This window comes from Hypanus sabinus, chromosome 9, assembly GCF_030144855.1.
Source record: "Hypanus sabinus isolate sHypSab1 chromosome 9, sHypSab1.hap1, whole genome shotgun sequence".
In the NCBI taxonomy this organism is placed as follows: domain Eukaryota; kingdom Metazoa; phylum Chordata; class Chondrichthyes; order Myliobatiformes; family Dasyatidae; genus Hypanus; species Hypanus sabinus.
Genome location: NC_082714.1, coordinates 110,320,515 through 110,336,512, shown reverse-complemented (window position 1 = coordinate 110,336,512; position 15,998 = coordinate 110,320,515). Strand labels below are relative to the sequence as shown.

Here is a 15,998-nt window from a genome sequence, read left to right as displayed (position 1 = left end):
ATCTAAACTGTTGTTGTCCTGATGAAGGGTCGCAGCCCAAAACATCAACTGTTTACTCCTTTCCATAAATGCTACCTGGCCTACTGAGTTCCTCCGACATTTTGTGTGTGTTGCCTGTCATTGAGGGGGATAGCCACAGGGGTATGCTACACCGGCTCTTTGAACCCTTTCCCCTTCCTTACTGTCACCTAGTTTCCTGTGTCCTGCACCTTGGGTGTAACGACCTCTCTATGTAGTTCCTTTCCGGAGAATGTGCTGAGACGGTAGCGCGATATCGATACGTAACATCCCCTCCAGACTCTGGATTGGGGATTACCAAACGTTATGTGGTTTTTCTTGTGTGGTCTGTTTTGTGCTTTTTCGTGATATCATTCCTGAGAACATTGTCTCATTTTTTAAACTGCATTGTATTTGTGGTTTATAAATGACAATAAACTGAATCTGAATCTATCACCCCCTCAGCCTCCTGAATGATCCGGAGTTCATCCAGTTCCAGCTCCAACTCAAACACAGATTGTTAGAGCTGCAGCAAGATGCACTTCTCACAAATGTAGTCGTCGGGGATACTGGAGGTCTCACTGCCTCCGGCACCCCACAAGAGGAGCATTCAGCTGTCCTGCCTAGCATCTCTACGTCCTAACTAAGCAGATGTAAAGAAGAGATGGGGACAAGAAAAAAAACTTTCCTAGAGCTTTTCTTTTTTACCTTCTCTGACTGAAGCCGCGAAGTGTTAAAGCCTCACTACTCTACCTCTGTCCACTCAGACTATGGGTGCTGCTATGATGGCCACTACGCTTGCCCATCTTCCTTTAATTTGTACTTGCTATTCAATCCCAAACACCGATAGGTCGCTGGTCAGAGCTCAATTACACTGCTGCTATCAACTGCTGTCTTTTTCTACTTTGGCTATGGACCCGAGTGAAATCCCCTCTTCACAAACTTCTGATATCCGGATTGGTCGCTGCTCAGAACTTAAGTAAGCTCTCAAGATCCGGCACTGCCTTTCTCTACTCAGGCAGTGGTCCTGAGTGAAATCCCCTCCTCACAAACGAACTGCAAGTATAATGTGGGAATATGTGAAATACTCCATTTTGCCAAGAACAATTAAAATAGAATATTATCTAAATGGTGAGAAAATACAGAGTTTTGTGATATAAATGTATCTAGGTGTTCTAATACCCAATTTGCAAAGGGTTGGTCTGAAAGCACAGCAAATAATTAGGAAGGCTAAAAGAGTGTATTTGTTTATAATTGGGGGAATTGGATAAAAATTAGAGAATTTATGGTTCAATTATACAGAACATTGGTAGCATCACATCTGGAGCTCTGTATATGGGATTAGTCTCATAATATTGGTCTCCTTATGGTTGGTTGCACATACATTGGAAGCAAGTCAGAGAAGGCTGATTAGATTAACATCTGGAACAAATGGGTTGTCACACAAGAAAAGGTTAGAGAGGCTAGGGTTGTATCCACTGGAGTTTTAAAAAGCGAGAAGGATATGAATGATCCTGAGGAGACACCACCCTATCAGAATCCTCTTGTAGAAAAATCTAGAAATAGGGATCACTGTTCTTTTTTAAAAAGACCTACCTATTTAAGACAGAGATACAGAATCCTTAAATATCATAGGCAAACAACATGTGCAGAGTTGAGGCTACTGTCAATCAGCCTTGATCATATTGAATAGCAGACTAAATTTGAAGAGTTAAATGGTCTTTCTCTGTACCTATTACAACAAAAATATACTTAAGTATAGACAATATTTGATGTTGTACTCTGTGCAATCTATTTATTGACAGGGACCTCATTTTCTAACCCTAGGTATGTCCAGAGGAGATAGCTGATACAGACTTTCAAAAGTTGCTTGATAAGGTTCCACCCTAGAGAGATGCAAATTAAAGGCACACACTCCAGGAAAAAATAACTGAAGGAAGAGCTCCATGATTATTGAATAGAACAGCAGTTAACAGTGAAGAGAACTGTTGAGGCAATTGGGTGGACAAGGGTAAATGCATAGATCAGCAGATCACATGCAGCAGAGAACTGGAAGTTGATACCTTTTGTGAAGCAAGAGAGGAATAGAAAGACACAATATACAATTCTTCAAAAGTGTAATCCATTTAATATATCTCCTATAGGAGTTGTTGTGGATCAGTAGTTTCATTAACAGGAGTATAAAGGACAGAAGCAAAACAATTAATAATTCACATGTACAAATGAAAAAGTGAAATGAAATAAGAAATTTTTGCCCAATTTGAGAAGTTCCAAGAGTTATGGTAGGGCAACAAAGAGGGTCCAGAAGTCAAGGTTTCCAAGCAAATACTGATGTCAGGGCCAGAGAAGAAATACGGATCCCAAGGCATGGAAGTGATATAGAGGTGGAGACGTTGAAGATAAAAATATAAAAGCCAAGTATATTAAAACTAGAAAGGAGACATGAATTATGGAATCAGCAGAATGAGAAATCACCTAACTCAATGGCAGGATAGCTAAACTAATGTCAACTAATGGTATCAATATTAATGCAATAATCATGGTCAGCTAACTGTGGTGGGAAAGGTGTGGGAATGGGTACAAACCATCTTTATGCCCAAGACTCATGAAATGGGCACGCAACTCCAAGCTCCACTGAGGCAAGCAGTTTCCAGGAGGAATGTATACAGAATGTCCTCTAAACCAATTTTTTAAAAATTAGCATCCTCACTAACTCATGGGAATCCTTGGCCTGAGACCTTCGAACTAGAAAAGAAGCATCTGAGCAAACCAGCAAATCTCCTCGGCAGAAACACATGGAAGACAAGCACAAAGAAGGCATGAAGGACATGCAAACAAACAGCCCACTCACTCACCTGTTGGCCTCCATCTACTGCAGAGTGCGGATCTGGCAGAGGACTCATAACGAATCAGAGCCCACAAAAGTGAAGTGAAATCTTGAGGGACTGGCTGATAGATTGGAGTTAGTTACATGGAAATACTGTGTTACACAGCAGGAAACAAGTAGCAAAGAAGTTACAAACAAAGAAGCCGGAGGAACTTGGGGGGGGGGGGGGGGGTCAGACAGCATTTATAGAGCATCTATCCACAACAACAACCTCTAACTCAACATCAGCAAAACCAAAGAGCTGATTATTGACTATACAAGGAAAAAAACCCAGAGTCCATGAACCAGTCCTCGTTAAGGAATCAGATGGAAAAGGTCAGTATCTTTAAATTCTTTAGTATAATCATTTCAAAGGATCTGTCCTGCGACTAGCATGTAAGTGTCATTACAAAGAAGGCACTAAAGTGCTCTACCTTCTTAGAAGTTTGTGCATGTCAACTAAAACTTTGACAAACTTCTGTAGATGCACAGTGGAGAGTATCCAGACTGGTTGCATCACAGCCTGGTATAGAATCACCAATGCATAAGAACAGAAAAGCCCACAAAAAGTGGTAGATACATCATAATAAATACCCTCCCCGCCATAATGCACATCTATAAGGAGTGCTGCCATAGGAAGACAGCATCCACCATCCAGGCCATGCTCTCTTCTCACTGCTGCCATCAGGAAGGAGGTGCAGGAGTCTTTGGTCCCACACCACCAAATTCAGGAATAGTTATTACTATTCAACCATTGGGCTCCTGCAACAGTATGAATAACTTCACTCACCTCAACTGAACTGATTCCATAACCTTTGGACTCACTTTCAAGGACTCTACAACTCATGTTCTAAATATTGTTTATTTACTTTTTTTCTATTTGCACAGTTTGTCTTCTTTTGCACATTGGTTACTTCCTGACCTTTATTTATGTGCAGTTTTTCATTGATCCTATTGTATTGCTTTGTTCATGCCTGCATGAAAATGAATGTCACAGTAATATATGGTGACACATACCCTGATCATCGATTTACTTTGGACTTTGAAATAGTCAACATTCCAGGTCAGAATACTGACTGTCCATTCTCCTCCATACTGTAGATACTGCCTGACCTGCTGAGTACCTCCAGCTCCTATCCATGTTGCTCCAGATTTTCAGCATCTATAGTCTCTACTTGCAAAGAAAGTGCTGTATCTTACTGTGAAGAAATGTTTTCTTTGTGCAAGTTAAACAGTAGATCCCATGGGAAATAGTGAAATGGGTAACATGGTTTTGCTGAGGCTATAGTGAGAAACTAAAAGGTAAAATAAAAGGTGCAGTAGTTCTGGAAATGATATTGAATATTGTAAGTTACAGCAAATGCACAAATCTCCTTGTAAGTGTTTTCAGGGATTGTTATACTTTATTATGATATAGCAAAGGATACAATTATCATCGATGCTGGTCAGGGAGAAGCGAGTATTTGAAAACCGGGCAAATCCATCTCGATATAACCAGGCTTTTAGAGGAATGTACTACACAGAGGGAAAAATGGCAAAGGGATAATTAAACAAGTGTGTGGCATTACTGAAAAAACTCTACACTTTTACTTCACCTGCGACAGAACTCTGAGTGAGTTGGTTGGTTTTGATGCTCCATGAATATCTTTCAAACAATATTTCTGCTGCTCCACATCACTACAGATTTTACCTTCTTCTGATGTTTATCTAATATCCCTCCAAAAGCAGCTGTTGATTCTCCATTTACCAGCCTCTAAAGCATGACACTCTAAATCCTAGGAGTTCATTGTATGAATATGATTTTCCTCATGCTTGTCTCCGGTTTATTTTTGTCATGAACTTTAAATAGTTTAATATTGACCTTTAGCTGCTGAAAACATTTTAAAAATGAATTTACTCTACTCAAATCCCTTAATTAATTTAAAACTCTTTATCCTCTTTGCAGCAAAGAAAACAATCCCAGGCTCCCCAACATATCCATGTAATTATGATCTTTTATTCGTAGAACCATTTCAATAAGTCTCTTCTGTTCTCTCCACTATACCATCAAATCTTTCCTAAAGTGGTGCTCAGAACTGGGGCTGAACTCTTATTTTAGATGGGTTTAACAAAACTATGCATTCTCTGCCTCTTCTGGTAGAGCCCAGGTTAGAATATGTCCATAAAGTGTTTTGTTGAATTGTGGCTACCCCTTTAAAGATTACATGATCATCATTTGAATAAATAAAGTGTGCAAAAAAAATTAAACTTTTGAAGTCAAAATGCTGTTAAAACCTCAAGACTGTCAGACCCATAAAACCACAAGTTACAATTACCATAGCACAGGAGAGGGAAAGGAGCAGGCAATTTGGGAAAACATTTAATTGGGGTGGGGGAAAACGTGATGCTATTAGGCAGGAACTTGGGAGCAGATGCTCTCAGGGAAATCCATGGGAGGAATGTGGCAAATGTTCAGGGAACATTTGCATGGCGTTCTGTATAGGTATGTTCCATTGAGGCAGGGAAAGGATGGTGTACAAAGTATGTAGAAAATCTAGTTAAGAAGAAGAAAAGCTTATGAAAGGTTCAAGAATCTAAATACTGTTAGAGCTCTAGAAAATTATTACAAGATTGATAGGAAGGAGTTTAAGAATGGATTTAGGAGAGCCAGAAGAAGCCATGAGAAGGCCCTAGTTTACAGGCTTAAGGAAAACCTCAAGGCATTCTACAAGTATGTGAAGAGCAACAGGATGAGAATAGCACCAATCAGGTGTGATAGTGGAAATGTGTGCATTGAGTCGGAGGAGGTAGGGGAGGTACTTAATGAATACTTTGCCTCAGTATTTACCAGGGAAAAAGACCTTGGCAATTGTGGGGATGACTTACAGCAGACTGAAACACTTGAGCATATAGACATTAAGAAAAAGAATGTGCTGGAGCTTTTGAAAAGCATTAAGTTAGATAAGTCACCAGGACTGGATGAGATATATCCCAGGCAACCGTGGGAAACAAGGGAGGAGATTACTGAGCTTCTTGCCATGGTCTTTGCATAATCAATAGGGATGAGAGAAGTACTAGAGAACTGGAGGGTTGCAAATGTTGTTCCCTTGTTCAAGAAAGGGAGTAGAGATAACCCAGGAAATTATAGACCAGTGAGTCTGACTTCAGTGGTGGGCAAGCTGATGGAGAAGATCCTGACAGGCAGGATTTATGAGTGTTTGGAGAGACAAAATCTGATTAGGGCTTTGTCAAGGGCAGGTCGTGACTTATGAGCCTGATTGAATTCTTTGAGTAAGTAACAAAACACAATGATGAAGGTAGAGCAGTGGATGTAGTGTATATGGATTTCAGTAAGGCATTTGATAAGGTACCCCATGCAAGACTCCTTCAAAAAGTGAGGCGGCATGGGATCCAAGGAGACTTTGCTTTGTGGATCCAGAGTTGGCTCCCCCACAGGAAGCAAAGGGTTGTTGTAGATGGTTCGTATTCTGCATGGAGGTCAGTGACCAGTGGTGTTCCACAAGGATCTACTCTGGGACCCCTCCTCGTTGTGATTTTTATAAATGACCTGGATGAAAAAGTAGAAGCGTGGGTTAGTAAGTTTGCTGATGACACAAAGGTTGGGGGTGTTGTGGATAGTCTGGAGAATTGTCAGCAGTTACAGCAGAACATCAATAAGATGCAGAACTGACAGATGGGCTTCAACCCAGATAAGTGTGAAGTGGTTTATTTTAGTAGGTCAAATTTGAAGACAGAATATAATATTAATGTTAAGACTTGGCAGTGTGGAGGATCTGTGAGACCTTGGGGTTGGTGTCCATAGGACACTCAAAGCTGCTTTGCAGGTTGACAGTGTGGTTAAGAAGGCGTATGGTGTGTTGGCATTTATCAACCATGGGACTGAGTTCAAGAGTGGTGAGGTAATGTTACAGCTATATAAGACCTTAGTTAGACCCACGTGGAGTACTTAGTTCAGTTTTGGTCACCTCACTACAGGAAGGATGTGGATACGATAGAGAGAGTGCAGAGGAGATTTACAGGGATTTTGCCTGGACTGGAGAGCGTAACTTAAGAGAATAGGTTGAGTGAACTTGGCCTTTCTCCTTGGAGCGATGGAGGATGAGAGATGACTTGATAGAGGTGTATAAGATGATGAGGGGCATTGATCATGTGGATAGCTAGAGGCTTTTACCAAGGGCTGAAATGGTTAACAGGAGGGGGCATAGTTTTAAGGTGTTTGGAAATAAGTATCAAGGGGATGTCAGGGGTAAGTTTTTCACACAGAGAGTGGTGGGTGTGTGGACTGCACTGCCAGCATGGTGGTGTAAGCGGATACAATAGGGTCTTTTGAGAGCCTCTTTGATAGGTACATGGAGTCAAGTCAAGTCAACTTTTATTGTCATTTCAACCATAACTGCTGGTACAGTGCATAGTAAAAATGAGACGTTTTTCAGGACCATGGTTCACATGACACAGTACAAAAACTAGACTGAACTATGTAATAAAAAAAAACACAGAAAAAGCCATACTAGACTACAGACCTACACTGGACTGCATAAAGTGCACAAAAACAGTGCAGGCATTACAATAAATAATAAACAGGACAATAGGGCAAGGTGTCAGTCCAGGCTTCGGGTATTGAGGAGTCTGATAGCTTGGGGGAAGAAAATGTTATATAGTCTGGTCGTAAGAGCCCGAATGCTTTGGAGCCTTTTCCAAGATGGCAGGAGGGAGAAGAGATTGTATGACGTGTGCATGGGGTCCTTCATAATGCTGTTTTCTTTGCGGATGCAGCGTATAGTGTAAATGTCCGTGATGGCGGGAAGAGAGACTCCGATGATCTTCTCAGCTGACCTCATTATCTGCTGCAGGGTCTTGCGATCTGAGATGGTACAATTTCCGAACCAGGCAGTGATGCAGTTGCTCAGGATGCTCTCAATGCAACCCCTGTAGAATGTGATGAGGATGTGGGGTGGTGGGAGATGGACTTTCCTCAGCCTTTGCAAAAAGTAGAGACACTGCTGGGCTTCCTTTGCTATGGAGCTGGTGTTGAGGGACCAGGTGAGATTCTCCGTCAGGTGAACACCAAGAAATTTGGTGCTTTTGATGATCTTTACAGAGGAGCCGTCGATGTTCAGCGGGGAGTGGTCGCTCCATGCCCTCCTGAAGTCAACTACCATCTCTTTTGTTTTGTTCACATTAAGAGACAGGTTGTTGGCTAACAGTCTGTTAGCCGCTGCACCTCCTCTCTGTAAGCTGATTCGTCATTCTTGCTGATGAGACCCACCACAGTTGTGTCATCGGCGAACTTGATGATATGGTTTAAGCTGTGTGTTGCAGCACAGTCGTGGGTCAGCAGAGAGAACAGCAGTGGACTGAGCACGCAACCCTGGGGAGCCCCCCGTGCTCGTCTGATGGTGTTGTAGATGCTGCCTCTGATCTGGACTGACTGAGGTCTCCCAGTCATGAAGTCTAGGATCCAGTTGCAGAGGGAGGTGTTCAGGCCCAATAGGCTGAGTTTTCCAATCAGTTTCTGAGGGATGATTGTGTTGAATGCTGAACTAAAGTCTATGAACAGCATACGAATGTATGTGTCTTTTTTGTCCAGGTGGGTTAGGGCCAGGTGGAGGGTGGTGGCAATGGCGTCATCTGTTGAGCGGTTGGGATGGTACACAAACTGCAGGGGGTCCAGTGAGGGGGGCAGCAGGGTCTTGATATGCCTCATGACAAGCCTCTCGAAACACTTCATGGTGATGGATGTAAGTGCAACGGGACGGTAGTCATTTAGGCAGGACACTGAAGACTTCTTTGGCACGGGGATGATGGTGGCGGCCATGAAGCATGTTGGAATGGTGGCGTTGCTCAGGGAGATGTTGAAGATGTCACTGAGGACATCTGCTAGCTGGTCTGCACATCCTCTGAGCACTCTACCAGGGATGTTGTCTGGTCCAGCAGCCTTCCGTGGGTTGACCCTACACAGGGTTCTTCTCACGTCGGCCACGGAGAGACACAGCACCTGGTCATTCGCAGGAGGGGTGGACTTCCTCGCCGCCACGTCATTTTCCGCCTCAAACCGGGCATAGAAGTTATTCAGTGCATTTGGGAGGGAGGCATCACCTGCACAGTCAGGTGATGTTGTCTTGTAATTGGTAATGTCCTGGATGCCCTTCCACATGCGCCACATGTCAACGCTGTCCTGGAAGTAACTGTGGATTAGCTGGGCATGTGCACGCTTTGCCCCTCTGATGGCTTGAGACAGTTTTGCCCTTGCTGTTGTTAAAGCTGCCTTGTTGCCTGCTCTGAAGGCAGAGTCACGGGTCCTCAGCAGCGCACGCACCTCTGCGGTCATCCATGGCTTCTGGTTGGCACGTATAGTGATGGTCTTGGACAGAGTAACATCATCAATGCACTTGCTGATGTAGCCGGTCTCTGATGCTGTGTACTCCTCTAAGTTGGTAGAGTCACCATCGGTTGCAGCCTCCCTGAACATGTGCCAGTCAGTGTGCTCAAAGCAGTCATGAAGAGCAGATATGGCTCCTGCTGGCCAGGTTCTCACCTGCTTCTGAACTGGGCTGGAGCACTTGACGAGCTGTCTGTATGCTGGGATTAGCATAACAGATGTGGTCTGAGTATCCGAGGTGGGGGCGGGGCTCTGCCCAGTATGCGTCGGGGATGTTTGTGTAAACCAGATCCACTGCGTTCTCCCCCCTCGTTACAAAGTCCCCATACTGATAGAATTTGTGGAGCACTGACTTAAGGTTCACGTGGTTAAAATCACCGGCGACAATAAACAGAACATCAGGGTGTGCGTTCTGCAGTTCGCTAATAGCCCCATACAGTTCACAGAGCGCCTCCTTAGCATTAGCGCTGGGGGAATGTAGACACCGAATACAAGGACAGAGGTGAACTCCCGTGGCAAATAAAATGGTCTGCATTGAACTGCCACAAACTCCGCTAACAATGAGCAGTGTCTGGAAACCAGCACAGAGTTCTTACACCATTCCCTGTCAATATAAACACAGGCACCGCGGACCTTACCGGAGACAGCTGTATCTCTGTCCAAATGAAACAAAGCTAGCCCGTCTAGCTGGATGGCAGCGTCCAAAATCCCATCAATGAGCCAAGTCTCTGTGAAGACATACATGGAGCAAACTCTGTACTCCCGCCGAGTATTACGTTGGAGTCAGATGTAGTCCATTTTATTGTCCAGGGAGCAGACACTGGAGAGCAGAATGGACTGGAGAGCCGGCCGACTAGGGTTTGCTTTTAGCCTGGCATGGACCCCTGCCCGTTTGCCTCGCTTCTGCTTCCTCGCACATCACTTTCGACGTCTCTAACTCTGGCTCCCAGCATCAGGCAAGTCCGAGGATTGTAGGCCCATTCCCCTCAGCAAGCAGATCTTTGTGGAGGTTTGCTTTTGGGTGATCTCTGTATTGTAGTAGTATCTGGTGATGGTAGATAGCCACTCTGTTATCCATGTGCCCTAATCGAAAATTGTGTATCAAACTTAATAGAAAATTAAATTAAAGTAACACCAGGATGAAAGGCTGCTGCTGCTGTGCCACGCCAACTCATGGGAAAAATATGGAGCTTAGAAATATAGAGAGTTATGTGCTAGGGAAATTCTAGGCAGTTTCTAGAGTAGCTTACAAGGTCGGCACAACATTGTGGGCTGAAGGGCATGTAATATGCTGTAGATTTCTATGTTCTATGTTAAATAAAGTGACCAATATTGGTTTGTCTTCATTTAGTAGCAAAGTGAAATCAAATATACAAGAACCTGACTAAATGTGGTTAAAATAAGTCGTTTCACTTAATGACCCCATGCACTGATCAGAAAAGTCAGTATGGCCCTTCTTCACACGTACAAATCCTCAGAGGGATCAGAAGAGGAGAGAGTGAGCAGTTTCAAGTTCCTGGGTGTCAAGATCTCTGAGGTCTCTAACCTGGTCCCAACATATCGATGCAGTTATAAAGAAAGTAAGACAGCAGCTATACTTCTTTAGGAGTTTGAAGAGATTTAGTATGTCAACAAATACACTCAAAACCTTCTGTAGATGTACTGTGGAGAGCATTCTGACAGGCTGCATCGCTGTTTGGTATTGAGGGGGGTGGCGGGGGTTACTGCACAGGATGGTAAGAAGCTGCAGAGGGTTGTAAATTTAGTTGGCTCCATCTTGGGTACTAACCTACAAAGTACCCAGGACATCTTCAAGGAGCAAAGTCTCAGAAAGGCAGCACGAGGGGGAACATCTTTACTCAGAGAGTGGTAGCGGCAGGTTTGAATGGAGGGTTATGGGCTGAGTGCAGATCGGTGGGACTAGGTGAGAGTAAGCATTCGGCATGGACTAGAAGGGCCGAGATGGCCTGTTTCCATGCTGTAATTGTTATATGGCTATATGGTATTGCATTGAACTGCTGCTGCTAAGTTAACAAATTGTGAGCACTTTATTTTGTTTATCTGTGCACAATTCATTTGTAGATTTAAGACTTACTTTCCCAAGTTACTGTGTGTTATGTGTACTACTGTGCTTTACACCCTGGTCCGCAGAAACATCTCATTTGATGATATACATGTATATGTTAAATGACAATAAACTTGACTTCACTCGACTTTCTATAAGCCAACCATAAATCTCAATTAAGTTAGTGCAGCACATCTTGCACTCATCAAGTCTGACTCATCTTATTTGTCCAAATTTGCTCATATGGCTGCTAAACTGTTCCAAGTTTATTATTACCAAAGGCTCTCCCACCACCAACATTAAGGATCGGTTCTGGGACCTCTACTTTTCGTGATTTTTATTAACGACTTGGATGTGGGGGTAGAAGGGTGGGTTGGCAAGTTTGCAGATGACACAAAGGTTGGTGGTGTTGTAGATAGTGTAGAGGATTGTTGAAGATTGCAGAGAGACATTGATAGGATGCAGAAGTGGGCTGAGAAGTGGCAGATGGAGTTCAACCCGGAGAAGTGTGAGGTGGTACACTTTGGAAGGACAAACTCCAAGGTAGAGTACAAAGCAAATGGCAGGATACTTGGGAGTGTGGAGCAGCAAAGGGATCTGGGGGTACATGTCCACAGGTCCCTGAAAGTTGCCTCACAGGTAGATAGGGTAGTTAAGAAAGCTTATGGGGTGTTAGCTTTCATAAGTCGAGGGATAGAGTTTAAGAGTTGCGGGGTAATGATGCAGCTCTATAAAACTCTGGTTAGGCCACACTTGGAGTACTGTGCCCAGTTCTGGTCGCCTCACAATCGGAAGGATGTGGAAGCATTGGAAAGGGTAGAGAGATTTATCAGGATGCTGCCTGGTTTAGAGAGTATGCATTATGATCAGAGATTAAGGGAGCTAGGGCTTTACTCTCTGGAGAGAAGGAGAATGAGAGGAGACATGATAGAGATACACAAGATATTAAGAGAAATAGATAAGAGTGGACAGCCAGCACCTCTTCCCCAGGGCACCACTGCTCAATACAAAAGGACATGGCCTTAAGGTAAGGGGTGGAAAGTTCAAGGGGGAATTAGGGGAATATTAGAGGAAGCTTTATTACTCAGAGTGGTTGGTGCATGGAGTGCACTGCCTGAGTCACTGGTGGAGGCAGATACACTAGTGAAATTTAAGAGACTACTAGACAGGTATATGGAGGAATTTAAGGTGGAGGGTTATATGGGAGGCAGGGTTTAACAGTCGGCACAACATTGTGGGCTGAAGGGCCTGTACTGTGCTGTATTGTTCTACGTTCTATTAAACTAACTCATCTACCAGTCCAGATCCAGGATTTTGACCTTCTTGCAGCAGTGCTGTAACATTTATAAACCACATTGCTTTTAAGTGCCATTATTGTACTTAAGAGGACTAAAGTTAGCAAGCAACATCTCCAAAACTTCTACCTCCTATTTCCCTCAGTGACCTAGGACATTTCCCAAATGGAAAACCTGAAATGCAGCCGACTTTATAATACTTAATCTGTTTCTACCAAATCTCCTGTCATGGCAATCTTGCTAATAACAAACTAGGCAAAAACTTCCTCCTTAGTAAACACTAATGCAAAGTATACTTTAATTCCAAAGCCATGTATTTTGCTTTGACCAACAGATCTTTATTTGTACCTGCTCAGTTACAAATGGAAGACCTTCTTTTGGTGTGATTGTCAGCACCAATTAGCTCATCACAGGATACTGGACAGATGTGCACAGGGAATGTCCTCTGCCCAACATCATCAAATTGCAAGAATGGTATTTTCTAAACACATTCATTTATAAATTTCAGTTAGAGATCAGATTTAACATTTATACCTACTTTTTCATTGGCCTAATACAAGTCCAACAAATCAGAACAAAAACACAAACATGATTAATAAATCCAAATGTATGGGAGGAGCTTTCCCAATGACAATTCAAGAACATTCACTTACTTTAACATTTTGAAGCAGCTGAATACTACATTTGTTTAATAACCAAACAGCCCAAGAGGGGCTGTAGAAGCAAAATCTACTTACAGATGTCACCAGTACATATACTCGTAGATCAAATTTCCTCCCTGTAAATAGCCAAAGGTCTCATGAGTAAACTATTAATGGTTCTTAAATTGAAAACTTTCCCTCCCCAATAGGATTAGCTATTTGAAGAGACTGTGCATTGTGTACAGCCGAAGTATTCTGGACAGTCTAGGAATTATACACAGTTGCATGAACTGAACAAGTATTATCCTGAATCTTTGTCTGTGTCAAGGATTGTGCACAGCCACAGATGCTATATACAGGGACAAATGCAAGTACTCTATGTGTTCTTTTTGCCATTTACAGAACATGGCAAAGGCAGCATTAACGGTCTCTGTTCATTACTCAGGAGTCACTTTAACACAACATTTATGAAGACGAAGTCCTGCTTTGACATTGAGGATATATTCTACCATTGGGTGCCATGACAGTAAAGCAGTTAGCATGATGCCTTTACAACTTGGGGCATTGGAGTTTGGAGTTCAATTCCAACGTCATCTGTAAGAAGTCTTGTACGTCCTCCCTGTGGAATAAGTGGGTTTTCTCCGGGTGCACTGGTTTCCTCTCACAGACCAAAGACATACTTTTGGTAGGTTATTTGGTCATTATAAGCAATGCTGTGATTAGCCCAGGGTTAATTGGGGGTTGCTGGGCAGCATGGCTCAAAGGGCCAGAGGGCCCATTTCATGCCGTATCTCAACAAATAAATAAATCATATTGCAGTATGTGACCATCGGGTCCAAGGCTTCTATTCAGAACAACTCTAGCAGCTCAGAATTGCACATTCATGAGGCACCATGGACCATCAGCAGAAGATTTATTTTGCATCAAATCTGAAACTTTGTAAACTGGCAATTCCCTCCCTTTTCAGGTACTATCAAGCTAGGAGATCAACCATGTGATAATGAGCATCAAACAACTGTAGGAACGTCATCAGTCATACCTAAAATAGTCTCACAACCAAAAGATCAGATTAAATTTCTGCTGTGCTGCTACATCCAGCTGTCGTTAACAGTTGATAGTTAAATAGTCAAAGCAGGGAAGAGGATCCAAGAACATCTGCATCTTCAGTTTTGATGGAACCCAGTAAGCAAATGCATAAAGACAAGGCTCAAACCTTTGCAATCACTTTCAGGAAGTAGGAGAGGACTTTCTCCAGAGATCCCCATCATTACAGAAGTCAATTCTTGGCTAGTATGATACACTTCTACGATATCATGCAACAATCAACACCAGTGGGCACAATAAAGGTTGGAATACTGAAATCTCATACCCCTGAACTAGCTTCATCTTCAAAGGGTTTGCAGCCTGGGCATCTACCCAAGAGGGGAAGATGCCTGGGCTGCAACACCTCTAAAAAGATTGGCTGGAGATATAGCTAGTTTAGGAGTATAACATTTCAGTATTGGGAAATTATCCACAAAAAAGATAACAATTTACTGATTCAATCTATGTTCAATCATCCACAGACTGCTGGAACGGACTGAAATCAAATGGACCAACCAGTTATTCATACATCTGAACCAGCTCAATGGCAAGCACTTTAGGTTTCTTGTGGATTAATCAGCTCCAGTTAATAGTAATGGTCCAAACATAATCATGGAGCTGAATTCCAGAAGTGAAAGCCCTGGATATTAAAGCACATAACCCATTTTGATTATGTATCATGGTCAATGAGCATCAAGGAAAACACTTTGGTGGTTGCAGTCTTGCCTTTGCTCCAAGGAAGATGGATTTAGTTCTCAGAGATCAATCATTACGGTTAGTAGGTATCACAGCATAGGTCCTGCAGGACAGTGTTCTTGGCTTATCTTTCTTCAAGTACAGGCAGTCCCAGGATTACATAAGGCTTTTGTTTCTGACTACTAGCCCTAAGCCGATTTCTTTGTAAGTTAGAAATGGCCATTTTCTATAGCTACCCATTATCACATTGCATAATCATACACTTACCATAATCCCTAAAATTATAGTATTAGGGTGAATTTCATTAAATATTCACCCTAACACTACCCTTAAAGTAATGGAACATATTCTGCATCTGGTCATTAATAAATATCACAAAATATTTTATTATTATTATTACAGATTGAAAAGTTCTTTATACATTTATGGGGTTTCTCCAAGACAGGCCATCCAAAAACTAGGGTGTTTCTGAACCTCACTAATCCTCCCACCACAAGGCTAGCACCAGGGCCAATGATTGCTAGTGTTCACTTGCACTCACAGCAATTCAGCAAGTGAAGCAGTTTGTGTTCCTTGTACCAAGACCTAGGCAACGTTCATGTAGGATCAAATGTTATATTCTGGCCACACATCTGCTATCATGAATGAAAATGTCAATTCATTTTACTTTAACAATTGGTAATATTACCAATGCCAAGCTGCTCACTATCTGACCAGAAACCCACCAGCAGAACAGCTCAGAAGCTGATTATTCTGTGATGGATGACTCACTTCCTACGTGGTACCATAGAGAAGAGTTGTACAGCACAAAAATTGGCCATTTTACCCACTGTGACCATGATGATATTTTTGCCCACCTACACTAATCCCCTTTGCCTATATTAGATCTTTCAATGCCTTGCCTATTTGTGCCTGCCTAAATGTCTCTTACACATAATGAATGTATCTGAGTCCACCACCTACTTAGTAAGTGTAA

The 15,998-nt window shown here is 42.7% G+C and overlaps 1 protein-coding gene across 4 annotated transcripts in view; it reads right to left on the bottom strand.

Moving 5' to 3' along the window:
* ttll9 (tubulin tyrosine ligase-like family, member 9) overlaps positions 1–15,998 on the bottom strand; it is a 49,439-nt gene that overhangs the window by 17,558 nt on the left and 15,883 nt on the right. For 3 of the 4 annotated variants that reach the window (XM_059980414.1, XM_059980416.1, XM_059980415.1), the window contains 2 exons: positions 13,340–13,380; positions 4,291–4,378 (listed from right to left, as the gene is read on the bottom strand). In XM_059980414.1, coding sequence (XP_059836397.1) covers positions 4,291–4,378; positions 13,340–13,380 — 129 coding nt within the window. The remainder of the gene's footprint in view (positions 1–4,290; positions 4,379–13,339; positions 13,381–15,998) is intronic. The other variant, XM_059980417.1, reaches the window with a different exon arrangement.